Genomic DNA, 22,879 nt, shown 5'->3' with positions numbered 1-22,879 from the left:
ACGTTCAAATGGTTAAAAAGCCCTTATGTGAAAGACAAATTTCCATTGTTCATATTAATGGGAAATTGGGGGCTACCCTGGGCTGGAGAGATAGTATAGCAGGTAAAGCACTTGCTTTGCATGCAGTTAACCCAGGTTTGATCCTGGGTATCACATACAGTTCCTGAGTATCACCAGGAATGATTCTTGAGCCAGGAGTAAAGCCCTGAGCATATTTGGGTAAAGCCTCCAAGAAACAAACAAACAAACAAAAAACAAGTTATGGAGATGCCAAGAAATGTTTAAAGCACGTAATCTCATTCATAGCTGTCACATTAAAAACATTACTATAGCACCGTTATTTACCAAGTTGTTCATAGTACGGTCGTTTTCGTCTTAATATTCCAACACCCATCCTACCACCAGTATGACCTCTTCACCAATCATCTCTTCACCCAAATCTCCTACCCCCACCATCCTAGCCTTGCCTCCATGTAGGCACAAACAAATTTGCTTCATATTTTTTTTTGTTACAGCACAAGGTAAATGGAATTATCAAAACTTAGATTAACCTGGGTCAGTTTGAAATGATTGTTCTATTTCTCCATGAAATTACTAAACTTAGTCTCTGAGAGTTTACTGGGCTGTGGTTGGTGCGAGTTGAGCCTTGTATGTTACTGTTTAGGCTCACTGAGCTTGGTAGATTTTGATGTAATTTTTCCATCAGATTTCCTGTGATGCTACTGCAGGCTGATAACTATTATAAAGATATTGAGGAATCAGGCAATCGCTCATTCTAGGATTTATACATCTGAAATAGATTTGGTACAGCTGTCACATTTACACTTTCCAAACAGTAGCAGGCTCAGAGGGATGAATTTTCCCCCATGGGATTTAGATGTTAGAGTCAGTGGTGAGAGGAAGAGATGTGAAATTCCCTTTCAGAGTTCATGGATTTGACATTTCTCAGACTCACCTGGTTGAGTGTAGTCTGGTCCCAGCACTGATGGTTTCATATTAGCAGCCTGGTCCTGGTGTGGGGCCTCCTGGCATCTCCTGAGAAACTACTTGGGTCACCTGACACATAGAGCTGCTGGGGCAGGCCCAGTGTGTGAGCTTTTGTATGGACACAGGAGAGGATTTTTGTAACGTTAAGGTGCCAGAATGGAAAATCGAGGGCGACTTAGGCCTGGTTCACCTCTCAGAATATCCCTGAAGCCCCATCTCTCAGGCCTCACAGCCCGGCAAGGTGGGAGATGGGGGCCAGGCCGGAGTGTGGATCCCAGTTATGGAGCAGGTTCTTCCCCCCAGTGCCTTCAATGCCCTGACACTTCTCACAGGGACATTCTACAGGTTGCTCAAGGTCATGTCAATGAGGGGCCAGAGCCACAATATAGCAAGTAGGATGTATTCCTTGCACATGGACCATCTGGGTTGGATCTTCAGCATCCCGTATGGTCCTGCTGAGCCAGGAGTGATTCCTGAGTACAGAGCCAGGAGTAAACTCTGACCACTGGGTGTGGCCCCAAACCCAAAAATGAATGAATGAATAAATAAAAGATCAGGTCAGTGATTGGATTTTATGAGTGACATCCCTCCACTGCCAAAACACAGCAGATGTTACAAGTATTTGAATTTGAGTCCTTGCTTGTTTGACAAAAAACACAGCAGATGTTACAAGTATTTGAATTTGAATCCTTGGTTTGTTTGACAAAAAAGACACAGATGTTAAGTATTAAGAAAAGGCTGGAAACAGGATGGAAATATAAATTTGTTTGTCTTAGGCTATGCTTAGGGATTAGGATCGCTCCTGGTGGACTTCCGAGTCTATATGAAATACTGAGGACCAAACCTGGGTGGGCCATGTGCAAGAACATTGCCCTGCACACTGTACTATCTTTTCAAAGCATCATCTTAAATAAAAGTTTCACCATGTCCACATAGGCACAGGTGTCCTTGTCTGTTTGGATCCTTGCTACCATCTTGTCCTTGCAGGGTCACAGTGTGCCTGTCAGTGTTTGGACATTACACCAATGGCCATGCAGCCAGCCGGTGAGAGAGAGCACAGCCACTGGTCTTCACCTTGGTGTTCTCTTGGCATTTTTAACAAAGGAATGTTTCTATAGCCCATTGAACTTTCACTCCCCCAGCAACCAGCAAGAAATGAAGCAGTAGACAGTGCTAATGAGGGTTTACATCTTTCCCCATGCTGCCCCTTTTTTCCCCTTGGTTTTGGGATCACACCCAATGTTGCTCAGGGATCACTCCTAGTGAGGCTTAGGGGATCCATGTGGGGTGCTGGGGATTGAACATGGCTCAGCTGCATATAAGGCAAGCGCTCCACCTGCTGTCCTATCTCACTGGTCTCATCTTTCCCTCCTGCCCCAGCTGTTGTGATGACTAGAGTCGTGGTTAGGCTTGGTCAGGTTGTTTGCATACAGCAGCACTATTGCTCACCTGAGCCATGGGTTTACATTCTGGCTGCACATACTCTGGGGCTTCCTCCTGACAGTCCAGGGCCTACAATCTGTGCATGCAGGAGCCACTAGACGTTGGACCTATGGCCTTGTGCCCAAGCTGTCTCAGACCCTCCCTTTCCTGAATATGTAACAATGCAAGGCTTTGGTCTGTACAACAGGGCCTGTTCTGGTCAGTAATGGGTAACACCATGGTCAAGATTCCAAATGACATTCATGCTCAAGACCCGCCGAGCTACTTTTCAGCTGTGGGATCTTGTACAGATTTCGTGGCTTCTGATGCCTCCTAGCCTCCCCATCAAACATGAGAATGTTGAATAGTAATGACAATAATTGCACCACCTGCCCCAAAAGGCTGCTATTTGCCTTGAGCTGAAGAGGCAGATGTTAGCTGTTCTTATCATTATATCTTGTTAGAGAAATTCTACTTAGTTTCATACAGTGTTCTTTTTTTGTTTTGTTTTGTTTTGTTTTTGGGTCACACCGGCAGCGCTCAGGGGTTAATCCTGGCTCTACGCTCAGAAATCGTTCCTGGCAGGCACGAGGGACCATATGGGAAGCCGGGATTCGAACCACCACCCTTCTCTGCATGGAAGGCAAACGACTTACCTCCATGCTATATCGCCGGCCCGAGAAATTCTACTTAGATGTGGAGCAAATCAGTGTGAAATATTTATGTTTGGGTTTGTGGGGGCAGATTGAGCTACGCTTTGCATGCCAGGATACTTAATTTCGATCTCTGGTAATATATGATCCCCTGAATAATGTTGAGTACAGAGCTAGAAGTAACCACTGAGCATCACTGGGTGTGGCTCCAAAATCAACCAACTAACAAAATTAGACGGTTGAGCTGGAGATAGCTCAGTGGGCTGGTGTGTGTACTTCACATGTAGGAGGCTTGGTTGATCCTGGTACCACATGTTTTCTCTGAGCACCACCGGAAGTGACCCTTGAACACTTCGAGGTATGGCTCCCAAAACCAAAAGTAAGAAAGAAGAGAGAAGATGAGGTAGAGGAAGTGGAATATTGCACTGAAGCAATACTCAGGAACATTTTGTAGATTTTGGGGGTGTTTTTCTGCTCGTTGGTTTAGTTTGGGGTGCATACCTGTTGGTGTTCAGGGCTTACTCCTGGCTCTGTACTCAGGGTCAGTCCAGGGTCCTTATGGGGTGCCAAGGATCAAATGTGGGCCAGCTGCATGCAAGGCAAATGCCATGCCCATTGTATCGCTCTGGAGTCTGGACCAATGCTGTTTTTACTTTTTTGAGACTGCTTCAGTGTTCCGAGGTTCAGAGCCTGGTTGGATCAAACCCACAGAAGCAGCTTTATTAGGTAGAGGCTGGACTTGCTCTCTCAAGCTATGGGAGAGGCAGTTGACACTTGTCCCATTCTTCTTTGTGGGCCCCCCCCCCCCATTTCCTTCTTAGAGGTGGTATCCTTCTGAGTGACTCGTTACCTTACCTGTCACTGGCAGTGAAGTTCAGGTGTGTTGAGAATCAGGAGGAACTCCCAGGAGCATCTTTTTCTGTCCAGATTTGAAATGACTTTGGGTGCCGGTTGCCTTTTCTGCAGGAGGAAGAGCTCTGGAGCACATTCTCCCAGGGCTGCTATATCACACGGGCTCTGGGAGCTCTGATGTTGTATTTAGGGGAACCTGTGATTGTCCTACTTAAGGACACAGCCGACTTGCTCAGGGTCAGTAACTCAGGAGCAGCTGCAACTCCCAGCAAGACTGAATCTAATGTCAGACAGTTAAAGTCATGATGAGGGCATATTTCTCACATCTGTTACTTGGTTAAGAAGGCAATAGAGGGGCTGGAGCAATAGGGTAGCAATAGGGTGCTTGCTTTGTGGTTGACCTGGGTTTGATCCCTCACTTCCCATGTGGTCCCCTGAGCCTCCAGGAGTGATTCCTGAGTGCAGCACCAGGAATAACCCCTGAGCACTGCCTGGTGTGACCCAAAAACCAACTCTGCCTAAGTAAAAAAGAAGGTGATAGAGGGGCTGGAGTGATAAAGTGCTTGCCTCACATGCGGCTGAGCTGGATTTCATTTCTGGCACCTCATATGGTTCCCTGAGCCCCACCAGGAGTGATCCCTGAGCATAGAGCCAGGAGTAACCCTCAAGTATCGCCAAGCCAGTGTGACCCAGAAACAAAACAAAGAAAAAATCCAACAACAGCAGTATAAGAAGGTAATAGAATTTTTCAGGAATTATATTTTCTCCCCATGCTACTTTTTTTGTTTGTTTGTTTGTCTTTGGGTCATACCTGGCTGCGCTCAGGGATTACTCCTGGCTCTGAGCTCAGAAGTCTCTCCTGGTAGGCTCGGGGGACCATATGGGATGCCCAGGATTCGAACCTGGGTCTGTCCTATGTTGTCCGAATGCAAGGCAAATGCCTTACTGCTGTGCTATCGTTCCAGCCTCCCCTCATGCTACTTTTAAAAGATTATTCTATTTTGAACCGAAAAAAAAAAAAAAAAACCAACCAATCTATAAGCACTCTTTTTTTCTGTATTGACTTAAGTTCTTAAAATCACTGCTTGAGGAGCTGGAGAGATTGTACAGGATAAAGCACTTGCCTTTCTTTCCATCAACTTGGGTTCAATTCCTGGCACCACCTATGGACCCCTGAACACTGAGCCAGGAGTAATTCCTAAACACAGGAGTACTCCAAAAAAAGTTATTTGCTGTTTTGCTTGAAAGATATAAAGGAGCTGAGCAAGTGCAGATGGTCTGGGCTGGATTCCTGGTACCACCTGGTCTCCTGAGCACTGCCAGGAACAACAACAACTGAACTAGCAGCAGTCCCTGAGCTGTGCATTACCGGGTATATCAATCCTCCCCTCCAATTATTATTATTTATTTTTCTTATCATTGCTTGCTATTGATATTAAAAAGCTTCCATTTCAATCATTGGTCCTTTCCTGAAAATAGGAGTGCAGAGTGACTATTCATGACAGATGCTATCACACAGCATGGAAAATGTCTAACTCTATACCAAATAACTACAAACTCCAGGAATGATGTAATGAAGTCCTTCCTTCCTCTTGTGGCAGAGATGAATGTTAGCTGGATGGTGCCACTTGTACACAAAATGACTTTGCCTAGAGTAAAAGGGTGAACCTCTGTAGAAACAGGCACCCAGATGTCAGGAGAGCCTGGTTCATAGTAGACAGTGAGAAAGAGCGAGAGACAGTCACTGTCCTCTACCTGAGGGGCGACAGTGCTGGCATTTTGATCCTGTCTGGCTCTGTCTATCCTGGAAGCCTCCATTTCCGACTGAGATGGCGAGAGCCATGAGTCATTGGCAAGACTGTCCTGAGTGCTCTGTGCCCTATAAATGCCAGCTCCTGTTATTAATCAGCGGCTTCCTTCCTTAATAGGTCTGCCCTTCAGGTTTCAGTGTTTCTGGCAGTTTTAAAGGACCTCATCCTTTGCTGATTCTCTTACTTTAAGTGTTTAGAGCTTCACCTCTGGCTCTAAGCTCAGGAATCACTCCTGGTAATGCTCGAGGGACCATATGGGTCTGCCACATGCCCTCCCTGCTGTACTGTCGCCTCTGGCACCAGTTTCCAAGTCTTTATGCCAGCTCACACTGGGTTTCTCATTGCTAGAGGGGACCCTTGAGCCTGAATATGCTTATCTAATTTTGAGTTGGTGAGATGGATCAAAGGACTGGAAGTGCATATTTTGCATATGGGAGTCTCAGGTTGTGTCCTTGGCACTTCCAGGGCTTTTGAGTCCCACTGGTATGGGCATTCAAAAAGGTCTCTAAAGCAAAAGGAAAAAAGGAACATGGGGCCAAAGTAAATGATAGTACAGTCTACTGGGCATTTGCCTTGCATGTGGCTGACTCAGGTTTGATCCCCAGCATCCCATATACTTCTCTGAACCCAGCAAAAGTGATGCATCCCATATGCTTCTCTGAACCCAGCAAAAGTGATGCCCTAAGCACTGGAACAAGTCTTGAGCATTACAGAAAAAGGAAAATAGAAAATACAATTTTCAGGTTTGTTTTCTAAAATGGATATATTTGCAACCAGAGAAAGAGCAGGGGGAATGTGAATGCTCTGGGACATGGAGACAGAAATGGTCACATTCAAATTTTCAAGTCAGAGAATGTGGAGTGTCTTCTTTCTTTTTCTTCATTGTTAACCATATTTGATGAGTATTTTCTTGGAAATTAAGGGCAGCTGTGCACGTTAAATGCAACTTTTTCTTGAGTGTGGCGTGTGTGTGTGTGTGTGTGTGTGTGTGCGCACGCGCGTGCAGGTTAAGTGCAACTTTTTCTTGAGTGTGGTGTGTGTGTGTGTGTGTGTGTGTGTGTGTGTGTGTGTGTGTGTGTGTTGAAGGGGCTATCTGAGGTGTGCACAATGCTGGGAAGCTTTTGAATATGTACTTTCCCCACCCCTTTAGCTGCTCAGTTTCTGGGGGAAAAAAAATTTTTTTTTTTAAATTGACCATACCTAGCGACACTCAGTGGTTACTCCTGGTTTATCACTCAGAAATCACTCTTGGCAGGCACAGGGGACCCATGGGCTGCCTGGGATCTTACAGGCATTACAAGGCAAATGCCTTTCCCACTGTGCTATCACTCTGGCCCCAGTATGACTTCCTTTCTTCCTTTTTTTTTGGGGGGGGGCACACCCGGCGGTGCTCAGGGATTACTCTGGCTGTCTGCTCAGAAATAGCTCCTGGCAGGCATGGGGGACCATATGGGACACTGGGATTCGAACCAACCACCTTTGGTCCTGGATCGGCTGCTTGCAAGGCAAACACTGCTGTACTATCTCTCCGGGCCCGCCCCTTCCTTCCTTCCTTCCTTCCTTCCTTCCTTCCTTCCTTCCTTCCTTCCTTCCTTCCTTCCTTCCTTCCTTCCTTCCTTCCTTCCTTCCTTCCTTCCTTCCTTCCTTCCTTCCTTCCTTCCTTCCTTCCTTCCTTCCTTCCTTCCTTCCTTCCTTCCTTCCTTTTTTGGGCCACACCCAGCGGTGCTCTGGAAAAAGCCACAGATGCTAGATGCTGGGGATGAACCTAACATCCTGGGGGAGGGTCCTGATGAAGGCCCAGATTTAAGGCCCAGCTTTGCACAGGAAGCAGAGTGTGGAAATACTGGACACTGGGGACCCAGCTACACTGGAGAGTGCTTGAGAGAGGGCCTCTGTTGGGAGAAGGGGAAGGAGCTGAGGACAGGTCTCTGACTGGGTCCCTCTGGGTGCAGAGCTCTGAATAAGATATTTTTGTGTTGTCATGATGGAAGCTTTTATCTGGATGGAATCTGACATTCTCCCTTGACCTTCCTGCTATTCAGGCTGCAAAAATATCTGTGACTTAAGGCAGCAAATGACAATATAGGGAAACATAAAAGTAGCTGATGCTTGATTTCTCAATGACCGCCCCAGAAGGTTTAATGAGGGAAATTCCTCTCATTGCTTTCTTCCCTCCTTAGAGACCCATTTCTGGATTTCATCACTGTGTCACCTTTCTTTCTCTTGCCCTGCTAGCCCATTATATATTCTTTGACATTCCAATAGAAGTGCCTTCTGATTTGACTTTGGTTTCGGCCTAGCACAAATGGATCATTTGCTCTCGAGAGGTTATGGTCGTTCGGTGCAGAAAATCATTCCCATTATGGCTATGAGTTTGTTTTGGGCTGTTTTATTTTATTTCCTTTTTTTACTTTATTGAATTGTTTGGCTTCCTTTTTTAGCTAAGTGGATAAAAATAGTCTCTTATGAGGGCCACTGAGTTGGGGAACCCTATTTCCTTCTCTTCCTCTCTTTTTTTCTGTCAAACCACAAAAAACATTTTACAGTGAGGTAAACCAGTTTTTTATTGAATGAAATTCATGTAACTGAGGTGAGAGGAGAGGAATATATATGTAAGGGAGAAGACCAGCTTGAGAGAACAAACCTTGTTTGTTTCTTGAGCTGGCTTGGGCTGGTCTGTCTGTCTGTCTGTCATCCTGCCATGCCCATGCAGATCTAGAGTGCCAGTCCGGACTGGGGTCTCCCAGTCTTCCATATAAGAGAGTCAAAGAGATTCACTGTTGTATTAATTATCAATTAAAAGTCCTTGGGGTGCATGGTGGATGGATCGTGAGGTCTTTCTCTGCCCAGCCAGGTGCCTGCAGCCCCTTTCAGCCTGGCAAGTCTGTAGGTTTAGGATAACAGCAAGGAAATGATCCACAGCAGTCAGATTTCAGGAGACAGGAAGTTTAATTAATAAGGCCCTAACCGCCATGTGCATATCTCACATGGCTTCTAAGCTAAGCATCCTCACTGCATCGCACCTATCTCTTATCCCTCCATGCTGCCTCTGATCTCTCTCTGCTATTGCTTCTTCCTGCTGCTTTTCTCACTCCTTACCCACAATCAGTCCCTTAAATTACCAACCACAGGGTCTCACTATCCAGGTAAGAGAGGCAGGAAGTTGGGGGAAGGGTAACATCTCCGGGTTCTTTGTTCGTAAAAAAATGAAAAAATAAAAAAAAGAGAGACAAAATTACAAAGCTTTTTGTTAGCCTGACCCATATCAGCCAAAGGCTGGAACCTAATATTCCCCAAGCGACAAAGTTTAAAGTGTATAATTAAAATATCAGCCTTTTCCATAAACAGAACTTTTTTGCAAAATACACCTGTAGTATAAATTCTTAATGCTATTTAACCAAGCACTTTTATACTGGAACATCCTTAGTTCCTTTCAATTCACGACTCTGTCATTGAGACAGCAGTCAACCCACAAAACTCCACTTGAGAGAACAATACAGCGTACAAGAACCATGCACAAGTAGCCTTGGACAAGAGCCAGCTGTAGGGAGTGAGTTAAAGCCAAACCAAAACAAAACAGCCAGCCCTGGAAGTACAGGGATGAGTGAAGTGGAAATGTTTCTCTCTTTATATTTGCCCAGAAAAATGCCAGTCAGATGTGAAGGTGCAGAGATAGCCTGCATGACAGGGCATGTAGAGGAAAGATTATGCCACATAGAAGGGTCCCACGATCAAGCACATTCGCCCATTTGCTCATTACGAAATGGAATGCTTAGGGAGCACCTGAGTTCTTAGGCCCCTGGGTACAAGCAGACCAGCACCTACAGTTTACTTGGTGCCCAAATTTGATTCCTTCTTGGTTTGTAATGCCTTGATAAGGGCTACTTCAGGGTGCATGGCACTGAAATTTTTATTAATTTAAATTGGGGAGGGTCTGTTGTTGTTTAGAGTCACAACCAGCGATGCTCAACAGTTATTACCGATTCTGCATTTTGGAATCACTCTTTGATTTGCTTGGGAAACTCGAGGGGGTGCCAGGGATTGAACCTGGGTTGGTCTTATGCAAAACAAGCACCCTACCCACTGCACTATCTCTCTGGCCCCTTGAAATTGCCTTAAACTACCTTTTGGAAGGACTAGAGAGGGAAGCAGAAGCACATTGGGAGCAGAGAGAGTGTGGATATGGCATTGCCTCCCTCTGTTTCAAAACTCAGGCAATCATCAGGTGGGTCCTGGCCTGTCACTTACCTGTTTTTGTTTTCTCTTGCAGGATGGACTTTATTTGAAGAATTCTCAGAGTCTGAAAACTCATGAGCTATGAAGTTGCCTAGGGAATATTTTTTCTACCTTTTGTATAGTTTCTTTCGTGGAGTCATGTGGACGGAAGCCGAGAGGGAGTCTTTGTTAAGCTGGATACTCGGAAGCAGTTTTGCTGGCTGGAAAAGCTCTTTCTTGATCTTTGCAGCCACTGCTGGTCATTCCCTTCATAGTTGTTCCCCCAACCCTATCCCTCTTGGGCTTGGGGTACACACTGCAACTCTTCACTGTGTACAGAGGAACTATTTGTATGTGTACAGTCTGAGTTAATGCTTTGTGTGTGCGTGTGTATGTATATATATGCGTGTGTCTGTGTCCAACCTTCACATTCCAGTTTGCTGGAGAGTTTCAAGGGATCCTCTTATAGTTTAACTGTTACAAATGTCAGAGGAGACTCTTAGGTGGTGAAAGGCTGAGGTGCCAGATTCTGGATCTCAGGAGTCCAGAGTGACAGTACAACCTGGAGAGCACTTCTTGCCTTGCACATGTCTGACCCAGGTTCAGATTCCAAGCCCGGCATCCCACATGGTCCCCTGAGTACTGCCAGGAGTGATACCTGAGATTAGAGCCAGAAGTAAACCCTGAGCACTCTTGGGCCCAAAACTCAGTGACTCCAAAACGAAAGAAAACATAAAAATGAATCCAACCTTATCTGCTGTCAACATGGCATTCCCAGGCCACTTAAGTGTTGTTATTATTTAAAACTCAAACTAAGCAATTCTTAGTCATGGAATCAAGATAGGAAAATGGCTTCAGCTGCGCTCCCTCCCCTGTCACACACGCACACATATTTACTGTCTTGGTTGTCACTGTCAGCCCTCAGCCAGTCAGGCAAGTGCTGGTAGGCAGGTTTCAAAAGGCAAAAGAACACTGCTTTCTTTCAAGTCACTTACAAAACACTTTGACAACCCCAAGCCCAAACAGAACCCCAAACCTCCACCTCTGGGGAAAGATGTGATCTCTGCCATGCTTTCCTTGGCATACTCCTTCCTGGTTTTCCTTCTTGAAACCTAAATGTGTGTCATTAAATACTCCTGATGGTTGCCTACTCCTGTGGGCCCAGAAAAAAAAATCTATTTGTTTCTTTTTTGGTATAACTTCACAGTTTATGAAACACTGAAAAGGATTCAGAAGTAAAGATCTTAATGCCCTGATGGTAGTTTGGGACCGAGAGGTACACAAGGGGTACAGGGTCGAGCTCCAGGGAATTCTGATTCTGGTGAGGCCCAGGTGAGAGAGTTGGGGTGGGACCTTGGGTACTTCTTTCTCATAGACAAAAAGGCATCTTTTCTCATGTGACTTCCAAAAAACAATTTTTACAAACATGACCGTCAAAGTATTTTCTGTCAATAGACTCATTCCATTCTGTTTCCACCACCTACTTAGAAACGTCTACCAGTAGTTGAGTCTCTTGTGAATGCTTCCGAGGACTGAAAGGTGTATGTACATGTATATAGTTGCATCCTATCCATAGCAGACTAGAAGAAGTCATTGTTGAGATGAATGTTATTGAGGTCCAGCAAGTAGCAACACAGGGATTTTGGTGTGTGTGTGTGTGTGTGTATTAATGGGGGGGCTGGGGAGACTTTAAACATTGGCTCTCAAAATGTTGAGGGGTGAACTGTAAGCTATTCTTCAGCTTTAATTATTTTAAAATTTTATTAAGGTTAGAGCACTTTGTTTAACTAGCAATACAACAGGCAAGAAAATACTCAAAGATATTTAAAAAAAAAGAACGGTATTTATGCCAAGAGTGCTTAAATATTTAAATATTTTCTAATACTTGAGCAATTTTTGTCTGGCTAGCTTCCAATATGCCAAAAGCTAAGCATTGACTATTTTCGACACATAAGCTTTTTACTGGTTTCTACTCTCCACTAAGAATACTTAAGTGTTCCCCAAAGCAATGGATGTTTACAAGCTCGTGTGCATGGGACCTGCACCACACTTCCTACCTATGTGAAACTCTAACCACGGCCTTCTGGCCCGTGAGACGCAGCAGTTAGCCACCATCTTGTTGTACAAATTTGTAAAGGAAAAACTGTCGGCATTTTTTCAGTGTCAAATGTATTTTTAACTGTCTGGTTTGTACTTTTCCGACTTTTGTACCTACCAAAGCAGAGTTAAAAATAAAAATGTTACAATACAGTCTCGTTGTTGAATGACCTGGTGGTTGGTACCCAGTATCCTGGTGAGATTCTTCATCCTGGTACAGTCTAGTGGGCCGACCTTAATAAGGCCTTCTTGGAAGAGATTATCTGATTAGAACATGCTTAACTTCTTGGCCTGCCTTCTTAAGTGATCATCAGGCTAACGGTACCTTCTTAGATTGTGCGTCCTCCCCCATCCCTTGGTAACATAGATAATGTATTCAAATATCCTTAGATAGTCGCCAGGGCAATGGCACAGCGGTAGGGCACTTGTCTTGCATGCCGCTGACCCAGGACAGACAGCGGTTCAATCACTGGTGTCTTATATGGTCCCCCAAGCCAGGAGTGATTTCTGAGTGCATAGCCAGGAGTAACCTCTGAGCATCACTTGTGTGGCCCCAAATTCAAAAACAAAAAACCAAACCAAACAAATATTAGATATATGAATGTCATATTCATATATTCTCAAATGTTCATCCCATTTCCCTTTACATGCCATGCACAATCACAGGACAGTGACTGTCAGACAGGTACTGTCATGGGAACATCTTCTGAATCAAGCTACTCTGCTGATTGGGCCTCACCTGAGTCCTTTGTTGGCCCAGGAATGTCTTAGTTCTGGTGTCTCCTTAGTTTTCTCTGATCTGAGGTGGTCCTCTCTTTTCACAATCTACACTTTCTATATAAGGCACTGGCCAACTATTATTTTCTAGCCAAGATTTTCAGACATACTTGAATTATCTCGAAAACTTTTAGAATCCCGGATATTTTTGTGTGGGAGGGCCCAGGCTTGAGCCCTGGCACTGTGTGATTCCCTGTGCACAATAAATTAAGCTCAGGCCACAGGCATATCAATAGTATCAGAATCATCTCTTAGTGGGGGACCTCAGATGCAGGACTTTTAGGTTTGTCAAGGTGATTCTTGAGTTCAATTAGCTCTGAGATCCTAAATTTTTTTCTTCTTTTTTAAAATCTCAGTGGCATTTTATTTTACAGTGTTGGTTCTTATCCTGTTTATATATATATATATATATAATTCTAGTCCTTTTAAAAATTAATTTTACTGAAACCATTGTGATTTCAAAGTTCTTCATGGTTGGGTTTCAGACATACAGTGAGTCAGGGCTGATCCCACCACCAGAGTTGACCTTCCTCCACCAATATTGAGATAATTGGGGATTGGAGAGATAGCATGGAGGTAAAGCATTTGCCTTGCATGCAGAAGGTTGGTGGTTCGAATCCCGGCATCCCATATGGTCCCGAGCCTGTCAGGAGCGATTTTTTTTTCTTTTTCTTTTTCTTTCTTTTTTTTTTTTTTTTTTTTGGTTTTTGGGCCACACCCGGCGGTGCTCAGGGGTTACTCCTGGCTGTCTGCTCAGAAATAGCTCGTGGCAGGCACGGGGACCATATGGGACACCGGGATTCGAACCAACCACCTTTGGTCCTGGATCGGCTGCTTGCAAGGCAAACGCCGCTGTGCTATCTCTCCGGGCCCAGGAGCGATTTCTGAGTATAGAGCCAGGAGTAACCCCTGAGCACTGCCAAGTGTGACCCAAAACAAAACAAAACAAAACAAAAAAATGAGATAATTGATTTCTAGAAAGTAACTCCACAGCTGTCTGCCCTTATTGAGTTGTAATTAGGTTTTGTATTTGGGGAGTTTATACAGATGATCTGCTTCTTCCTGTGGTTCCATGGGGAGGACAGCAGTAGGAGAAGAAGGGTTAATTTGTAGCCTAGCAATATTGCTAGTGGTGTCAAGCTTATCATTTGGCCCTGATTGTGGCCCTCAAATCTCCCTTTGACAGTCACTACTTCTTTTGCCATTAATACAACACTTAAAGTGGGAACCTTTGAGCTTAGACAAATAGCCACTTCTGCTTCAGTGTTCATCTATTGGTTTTGTTCCTTTGGGTTCCCACCACAAAGAGGAATTTGACCCTTGTGCTGTTCTTCTGGCAGGAACCTGAAACAGGTGAATGCCACTGGGCTGGTACTCCTCCAAGCTCCAGAAGGGCTACTGAATTCTGGGGTAGAGTTGATGAATCCCCCAGCTTCTATACACCTGTCTGCATCCAACCCACTTGCCCCTGCTTGTGCTCATGCTCTCAAGAACACTCATCCATGATTATAGTGCATCCCCTCCATCCACCCAGCAGGATGTCTTCACGGATAGCATCTGGTTCTTCCTCAGCGTGGCCTCAGGAACCAGGAATTCCAGCTCAACCTCATTTTTAGGGGACTTAGTTCAAACACCCTTCACTTCTCCCACCCCAAGGTGGTTCCTAAGGCACACATCAGTTTAGGATCAGCTTTGTTTGATTTTTTGTTCAGGAGCCACACCTGGTGATGCTCAGGGATTACTCCTAGCTCAGTGCTCATGGATCACTCTTGGTGGACTCAGCATCCATACAGGATGTACAGGATGCAGGGGATGGAACACAAGAGGGCTGCATGTAAGGCAAAGGTCCTATCTGTTATATACTATGGCCTCAGCCCTTAGTAGCAGCTTTGTGGGTTGGGAGTGGGGGAAAGTCGTGCTGTGTTCTATTAGAAGCCATCTATAGCCATAACCCATCGGCCCTACCTCAGCCATTCCCTCCCTTCCTCCTGTCTCCTATTTTCCTGTTCTCACTTATGCCTTTCCCTTTTGTGGACCTTCAAACTTGTTCCTGTCTCTCCTTGCGTTTCAATTACCAGAGAACAGTGGAGAGAGAGCACAGGGGAGCACGTTGGGCGCTGATCTATGGTTCTCTAGGGCATGGTCAGGCAACACTCAAGTACAGAGCCAGGAGTAGCCCGAGCACAATAGCCTGGGTGTGTTTGCCAAACTAAAATACAAATAAAAGCTCCTAGGCGTGACCTTGGGTGTCACATCTCCTACCCACCCTCCACAAATGTTTACATATTTATTTCTGTATGTTTCCTCAAGCAGAAGCTTCTGGCTGCCCTTGCTCCATTGGCTTGTTCCAAACTTCCGGCCTACCTTACTTATAACTTTTTACTTTCTGGGGGGTGAGGATTCCTGACTCTTAAAAGACTGTGCACCTGTGAGAAGTCAACTTGAAAGGGGCCTTTAGGTTTTAGGGAAGCCCTATTTGCTAAATTGGTAGCTCTTCGTGTGATTCTCCAATTGTCTGCATCCAAATTCCTGGTTTCTTCCAATCCTAGTTGCAATATTTAACATGCATGTACTTTGGGCTGGAGAGATTGTACAGCGGGTAGGGCTTTTTGCCTTGCACACAGCCAACCTGGTTTGGGTCCTCAAAATCTCTAGTTTCTGGATTTTGAATTATTGTGGGACTCTTTTTAGGTGTGTGTGTGTGTGTGTGTGTGTGTGTGTGTGTGTGTGCGCGCGCGCGCGTGTGTGTAAGGGGGTACACAACTAGCAGCATTCAGGGGATCTCATGATGCAAGGAGATGAACCTGGGGCTCCCTTAGCAAAGCTGCTGCCTTCTGAGCTTAGTCCCAAATTTGTCCCCAACAAATCACATTATTGATTTGTTGCTGCCTTACAAACAAGGAAATGAGCGATGCTAAAGAAGACGTTGCAAACTCATGAAAACCAAGAAACCAGGGAGGTTAGCAATGCCCCATTCCTCGCCTTCTGCCAGACACAGGGTCTACAGGCACTGGTGCGAGCATCTTGCAGAAAAGGTCCAGCTGAGCCTCTGGACTTCTTGGCGGCCGCTTTGTGGGAGGACTGTGGGCAGCTGGAAATGGGATGCACCTCAGCCGCAGCTCCATTTTCTCATTCGGGACAGCCCTCAACAGCCTGGTGAGCAAGGCAGCAGCAGAGTTCAGCTTCCCTCTGCAAGAGCCAGTCCCAGGGACCTTCCCAGGACGCTCACGAATGCTTCACCTCCAGGTCTCTTCCAGCCTGCTCTGCTAGCAAAGCTCAGATTTCTTGGGCTGGGGAGAGGAATCCCCGAGTTTTAACGACTTGGCTTGTAGACAGAAAAGGTTACATTTTGCACCTGCGGAATCTACCTCTTTTTAGTGTCTCTGATCCTCGGAACCCACCCCATCCCGCCTAGCCAGCCGAGCATCCCAAATCTGTTCCCAATCACCGCTTGCTCTATCTAGAAAGGAGGCTCGGGCCTTCTTAGGCTCCAGTACTATTTTCCCAGCAGGGGTCGCTGTGCTCTGGGTTTAACTATTGCCCAGTTAGGCCCTTAGGCGAAGCGAGACAGCAGCTCTCTCTGCTGGCCCAAAGAGCAAACTGCAGAGAGCGTGGCTTCTCCATCACTTGTCGGAAGGGCTAAAATTAAGTTTTTCAGCGCCCGGTAGGCAGAAAGCACTCAAGAATGAATCAGTAAGCAAAAGCTAAGCTGCAGAAAGTATTCTGGGAAAAGCAGGAACAATAGTACAATGGGTAAACGGCCGACCTGGGTTCAATCCCTGGCACCCCCATATAGTCTCCTGATCCTGCCAGGTGTGGTCCCCAAACAAAAACAACAGAACACCGAAAAACAAAAACGAAAAACAAAGAATGCACACTAAGAATGTCTCCCTTCCCCTCGAAACACCTCCTGCTGGGACCTCTAAAAAAATCCCCCCAAATAACAAAGCTGCTAATGAAAGGATATAATTTGATATTTTAAGAAAATGAAGGTTAAAGTTTGGGTTTTTCCTTGTCTGTCTCTTTCTCAGAACCCCTCAGATTCTTACTTGGGTGTATAGGCCTACAGTTTGCTAGTTTGGATGGTGTGGAAGGATGGAGCCAACATCTGTCCTGCTGCTCCAGAAAGAAGCAGAGAAAGAAGCCGTGGTAAATGCTGAAGATGATACAAATCAATGATGCTAAAGAAAATAAAAAGAAACTAAATTTGAACTGCCCTAAGGTGGCATTTTTGCCTGGAGATCATTAATGATGTAGGAAAGGAATTACTTGTTAGACAAAGCATCTGGGATTATTAGAAGTAATCTAGGGGCCGGGCGGTGGCGCTGGAGGTAAGGTGCCTGCCTTGCCTGCGCTAGCCTAGGACGGACCGCGGTTCGATCCCCTGGTGTCCCATATGGTCTCCCAAGAAGCCAGGAGCAACTTCTGAGCGCATAGCCAGGAGTAACCCCTGAGCATCACAGGGTGTGGCCCAAAAACCAAAAAAAAAAAAAAAAAAAAGAAGTAATCTAGAGTGCTTGAGGGGTCTTAGTAACCAAAATGTAGTTATAAAAATGGTCCTATTGAGATGGGCCACTGGGTTCAGGGAGCTAGTTCAAAGCTAGATCAAAGGCTGAACTGAACTATCAGGCCCCTCCCTGATACTGGACCAAAAATACCACAGGCCTGATGATTCAGTGCTTCCAGTAGCTAGCAGGGCCAGCGCTTTGCCCCATCTTCCTGGTCCTTTCACATTCCTTCCTTTTCTTTCTTTCTTTTTTTTTTTTTGTTTGTTTTTGGGTCACACCTGGTGGCGCTCAGGGGTTACTCCTGGCTCTCTGCTCAGTAATTGTTCCTGGCAGGCTCAACGGACCATATGGGATACCAGGATTCGAACTACTGTCTGTCCTGGATTGGCTGTGTGCAAGACAAACACCCTACTGCTGTGCTATCTTTCTGGCACCCCCTTTTACATTTCTATTGTTTGAGTACCACCCCACTTATGCCCAGGGTGCTGATGGGACTTTAGGGCCACCAGGTTCACACCCAATGGTGCTCTAAAGGCATTCAGTGTTCAGGATGTAACGCAGGGGCCTCAAGCATGAAACACAGATACTCTGCCACTCAATCTGCATTCCTGGTCCCTCAGTGCCATTTCATTTTCTGGGGGGTAGTTGCTCTCCATTGGTGCTCAAGAGTTCAAAAGCACCACCTGCAATTTTTGTGCAACTGGGTCAGTGGTTTAACTGCAAATGTGATACTGCTTGGTGTTGTGTGAGAAAGAGTGTCATTATTTGGGGAGGGGGTATCTTAAAACACACTAGATAGTGCTGAGTTATTACCCCTGGCTCTGTTTAGAAATAACTCCTGGTGGTGCTTTGGGAGGTGCATATGGGAGGTTGGAGATCGAACCCCAGTCAGTCGCATGCAAGATAAACAGCCTACCTGCTATACTATCTGCTCTTTTCCTCCTTTTTCCTTTCATTCCTTTTTGGTATTTGTACCCCATGTAGTAGTGCTCAGGGCTTACTCCTGGTTCTGTGCTCAGGGGGAGGAAACACCACATCACTGACATTCATTGTGGGGAAAAGGAAAACCACCGTTGTGGGAAGGACAGACACATGTTGTAAGAATTGAACCACAACTCAACATTTAATGAGCGCAGATGTCTTTTATGCTGTTCTGAATTGCAGTGACTTAAAATCCCATAGACGGTGCAATCAATTTGAAGAATGATCTGAACCAAGTCCACCCTCCCTGCCCAAAAAATCCCAAAGGAGACTCAAAAGAATGTAAAAAAAAAAAAAAAGAAAAAGAAAAAGAAAAAAGAAAGCTAAGGTCGAGGTGTTTTAATATCACAGCTTTTGGATTAACCATTTGTTGACGGGAAGCTTCTCTGACCCTCTGATAACTGCCCAGTTTTGCTTGAAGCCAAAACAAACCGTTAGATCTTATATTAGTTTCCTGGGTGGTGTGTTGCTGAAGGTTAAGCCATGCTTTGGGGGAGGGTGGTTTAGGGGGCGCATTAGGCACTTCAAGTGGATGGCATCACAGGCACAGCATTTGATCTCAGACACAAGAGGGAAAAAAAGGCCTGATATTCCGACAGAAGGGAGTAGGAGCACTTAGGAATGAGCCCTAGATAGCAGAGCACTGTTAGAAAGCGCTCCAGTCCCAGATTTCCTGCGGGAGGTGAGGGGCTGGCACATAGGCTGCAGGAGGTCCCCTCTGACTCCATTTCAGGGTTGTGAACCCCACGGTCCTGGAGCTCAGGGATGCTCTGGGATGCCCATGCCATTCGGTGCTGGCACCAAGGGAAGAGGGGGTCGCCAACTGGCACAGATGCCAGCTGTTCCCCATGCCACCTGCCCTCTCCCCAAGCACCAGGAGGTAGCCCGGCTATGTTCTGTATCTGGGGCACCCAGGCACCCCAACAGGATGGGCAGAGGGACCACCCTTCGCCCCTAATCGGCCTCATCAACGTCTTCTCCTGCAGTGGCCGCTTCTAAGGCCGCCAGTGCTTCGGCCACGGCCGCGTCCTCGTCGACTCCAGACCCGCTCGGGGGGTCTCCGGGCCCACTCGGGGAGTCCCCGGGTGCCTCTTGCCATCCGTTTCTCCAGTGCACCAGTGGAGGCACCTCAGAAGGAGCCGGGTCCGAGTCCTTTAAGTAGAGATTGAGGCTCTCTGTGGCCAAGGCCTCGCCCAAGGAGTCCCAGTGCGTTTGCGGATCCAAAGAGGCAGGTTCCAAAGAAGTGGGGTCCAAAGAAGTGGCGTGCACACCCCCCTGTAAGGGCCTATCCTCAGAACTCCAGGGCACCGGGTAATCTGGGGCAGGGAACAACAATCCCGGGCCCTGTTCCTCTTCCAGCTCAGGGGTGTTCGTGTCCCCGTTCAGGTCTCCTGGGCTCGCTTCCCAGGCTGGGGAGATGCATTCCTGCCCCTCGACATCCTGTCCTTCCAGGAAGGGTTGAGTGGGGTGCAACCCATTGTCGGTACTGGCCCAGGAGCCTCGGTCATCCTGGGGGTTTTCTGCATCCCCTGCAGGTTGCAGGGTCGGGGTGAGCCCCACACCATTGGAGGATCCCCAGGTCTTGTCCACCACGTGGCCCTCTCCCAAGTCTGAGGCAGTTGTGTTGCTCAAGTGCTTCAAACTCTCACTCTGAGGGTCATTTTTGGGCACCAGGGCTTGGCTGCTTGTTCTGCCCTTGAACTTGACGTTGTCATCTTCTTCTAACTTGCAACTGTTGACTTCGTTGACATAGCCAGGGGAGGGCACTTGGATGGGGTCAAAGAGATAGCTGGGGTGAGAGAAGGGAAGATTTAGATTCGTATTTATTTCTTAGCATAAATGCTTGTTCCTACCTCTGCACCCATTTATTCCGTCTATTCCCCCTGGTTCTTGAATCTCTGAATCTGACTTGAATCTGAGTCTGCACTGATGGGCTTCAGGATGGGATACTAGGGACAGAACCTGCAACATTTCTACCTACTTACTGTACTAGCTCTCTGGCCTGAGATGAATTTATTTACTTATTTTATTAAAACTATTGTGATTTACAAAGTCCTTCACAGTTGAGTTTTGTCCTGAGTATTTATGTAAAATAGACACAGTTGGTATAAAGTGTTCTATCACTGGATAAGGAGATTCAAGAGGGATGCAAAAGGGCAGAGGAAAATAAAGATACAGGAAACAAAGTGACTCATGGATGACTGGGGATTTGGCATCACAGTAGATCTTGCCTTGTAAGCCTGAAGTCTTAGGTTTGATTTCTGACAACTTGGCGGTGGTGGACCCAGGGAGATGGTTCATGGAACTTAAAAGCATGAAAAAAATAAAGTAAGGATAAGAAAAAGAAATGTGTAATAGCACAGAAATATGTGATTAAGTACTGGTGGTACACCCCCTTCGTGAATTATTATAGTCATTCAAATGAAGTCAGGAATAGCATGGCAGATGCCTCTTAAATGTGTCTCAATATTATGATTACAGTGGAATCAAACTCCCTGTGGGTGGTTGTGGGTTGTGTTTTTTGTTGTTGTTGTTGTTTGGGGACTACCATGGCTCACTGCTCAGGGTTCCTGCCAGGGGATCATCAAGGGGTCATACAATGCTGGGCTCAAATCTTGTTTTCCATATCAAATCATATGTCCTACCCTTTCAACCTGTTGAGTTATATTTATTTCGTTTTGGGGGTAAACCAAGGAGTGCTCCAGGGTTAATTTGACTTTGCACTGATGGGCTTTGGGGGGTCATATGGGATGCTACGGACAGAACCTGAGTCAACTATATGCAACATTTCTACCTACTATACTATCTCTCTGGCCTGAGATGAATTTATTTATTTATATTTTATTGAAACCATTGTGATTTACATAGTTGGGTTTCAGATATACAATGAATCAGGGTCAATCCCATCACCAATGTTGACCTCCCTCCATCATGTTCCCAGAGTTTTTCTCAGCCACCACCCTTTGTCCCCCAGCCTGCTGGTATAACAGGTCCATTTACAGTTTAGATGGTTAGAGTTTGGGTTTTTTGATTCCATTTTTGTTGACTTTGGCTTGGATATCACTTCTGTTCTTTTTTTTTTACACTACGAATGCACCTGAGATTGCTTGGCCTCTGGTCCCCATTCTTTCATATTTGTGTTTCTCCTCCTTCACTCCATTTATTTACTTCTCCTTACTATACTCTGGCACCAAGGGTGTTTGCACTGAGTTGCATTTGTTATGGAAGCAAAATTAATAGGCAATCTTTCATCCCCCAACCCTCCCTGGCTATTTTATGCTAAATTCTTTTTTTGTGATTCACTTTTTAAAAAAATAGAATGTGAACAAAATTAAGAACACATATGTGACAGGGCAATTTTACTTCTGTGATGTCACTGCAGGCATCAGCCAAAGCCCCATCTTCTCTGTTGTTGTTATGTTGGAGCTCTTTGGAGAAATGAGGTTAAAATCTGACTCAAATCAAACTCTAAGAGAATGAGGGCCTTTTCCAATAGGGTCTGAGGAGTGGGCAAAATAAAAACAAGAGAAGAGAAAAGAGAAAAGGAGAAGAGTAAAGGAGGAGAGAAAAGGAAGCAAAGATAGGGGATGGGGAGGAGATGGGAGAAGAGAGGGGAGAGGCAAGAAGAGGTGAGAAAAGAAGAGATCAGAAGAGGAGAGAAAAGAAGGGAGGAAAGGGGAGGTAGGGGAAGCAGAGGGGAGGGGTCTCACATCTGCTTCAATGATCTATGAAATCTGATCCAAGCTAGGGATTTCTTGGCCAAGCTTCTCAAGCTCCCAGGTTCAAGACACCAAATGGATGACTCATAAGCTTCAAACCTGCTGCCCCCTCATCACAGACACCCCACCCACCTCCAATATGAATGAGTGTTTTCAACTTGACTTACCTTTGTATCATCTTACAGCATCTGCACCCCATCTGGATGATTTTTTTTAGCATCTGGAAGAGAAGGAGCACATGGAGTGAGTGCCTTTGCACTAGGCCTCCAAGCCTTTTCTTTCCCAGATACCTGCAGTTTTAGAAACAGGGTAACTGTGAGTCACTGATTTCCAGGAGCTCCTCCCTGCTGTAAAACCATGATTTTAAATTCTCATCTGCCAGATTATGTTGCTGGGAGCTAATGAAGCAGGTGTCTCCACAGCCTGGCAGTTGCTGTCACTAGGATTAAAGGGCAATGGGAAATGGAATTGATGAAAAATTTTGCTCTGTGTTCCAAAGTCCAGTTGGTCCAGGTCCAGCCAGAGTCACCACAGTAAGCATTAGTTGGTCTAAATCTTCCTGCTTTCTGCCTCAAATATTCTCTGGCTAGCACATGTGAACTCTGACTTTTCATAACCCAGATAGGCCTTTCCAATGGCTGAGGGTGACCAGGAGGTGGGTGGCAGGAGGTTTGTGCTCGCTCAGACCTGCCCACTGACATCCTTTCCTTTTTGCGTGCTTTTCCTGATACCTGCTGTTGTAATCAAACCAGCACTTCTAAAACCCCCTATTTTGCTCTGGTCTTCCCTTTGAAAAATCCCCAAACGGGTGTGTCTTTGAATCATTTTCCAATCTAAAATCTACAGCCTTTATTTAC

At 45.8% G+C, this 22,879-nt stretch overlaps 2 protein-coding genes across 2 annotated transcripts in view; one reads left to right on the top strand and one right to left on the bottom strand.

Moving 5' to 3' along the window:
* RELL1 (RELT like 1) overlaps nucleotides 1-12,190 on the top strand; it is a 93,667-nt gene extending 81,477 nt beyond the window's left edge. The window contains exon 7 of the mRNA XM_049790172.1: nucleotides 9,996-12,190. The gene's annotated coding sequence lies outside the window, so the exon portion shown is untranslated. The remainder of the gene's footprint in view (nucleotides 1-9,995) is intronic.
* A 6,437-nt stretch (nucleotides 12,191-18,627) lies between these two features.
* Nucleotides 18,628-22,227, bottom strand: C16H4orf19 (chromosome 16 C4orf19 homolog). The gene is made up of 2 exons (XM_049790170.1): nucleotides 22,190-22,227; nucleotides 18,628-20,092 (listed from the first exon to the last, which is right to left on the bottom strand). The coding sequence occupies exons 1-2, from the start codon at nucleotides 22,219-22,221 to the stop codon at nucleotides 19,258-19,260; spliced, it is 867 nt and encodes a 288-aa protein (XP_049646127.1). The 5' UTR covers nucleotides 22,222-22,227; the 3' UTR covers nucleotides 18,628-19,257.
* Nucleotides 22,228-22,879: the final 652 nt, after the last annotated feature.

Source organism: Suncus etruscus, chromosome 16 (genome assembly GCF_024139225.1).
Source record: "Suncus etruscus isolate mSunEtr1 chromosome 16, mSunEtr1.pri.cur, whole genome shotgun sequence".
Lineage (NCBI taxonomy): Eukaryota > Metazoa > Chordata > Mammalia > Eulipotyphla > Soricidae > Suncus > Suncus etruscus.
Note: the sequence above shows the minus strand (reverse complement) of the source record. Positions and strands in the feature narration are given on the sequence as shown.

Excerpts from the sequence above, each read along its gene's own strand:
- C16H4orf19 (XM_049790170.1), bottom strand. The coding sequence starts at position 22,221 with ATGGGGTGCAGATGCTGTAAGATGATACAAAG. Across the intron at positions 20,093-22,189 it reads TGCTGTAAGATGATACAAAG|CTATCTCTTTGACCCCATCC; the intron begins GTAAGTCAAGTT and ends CTCTCACCCCAG.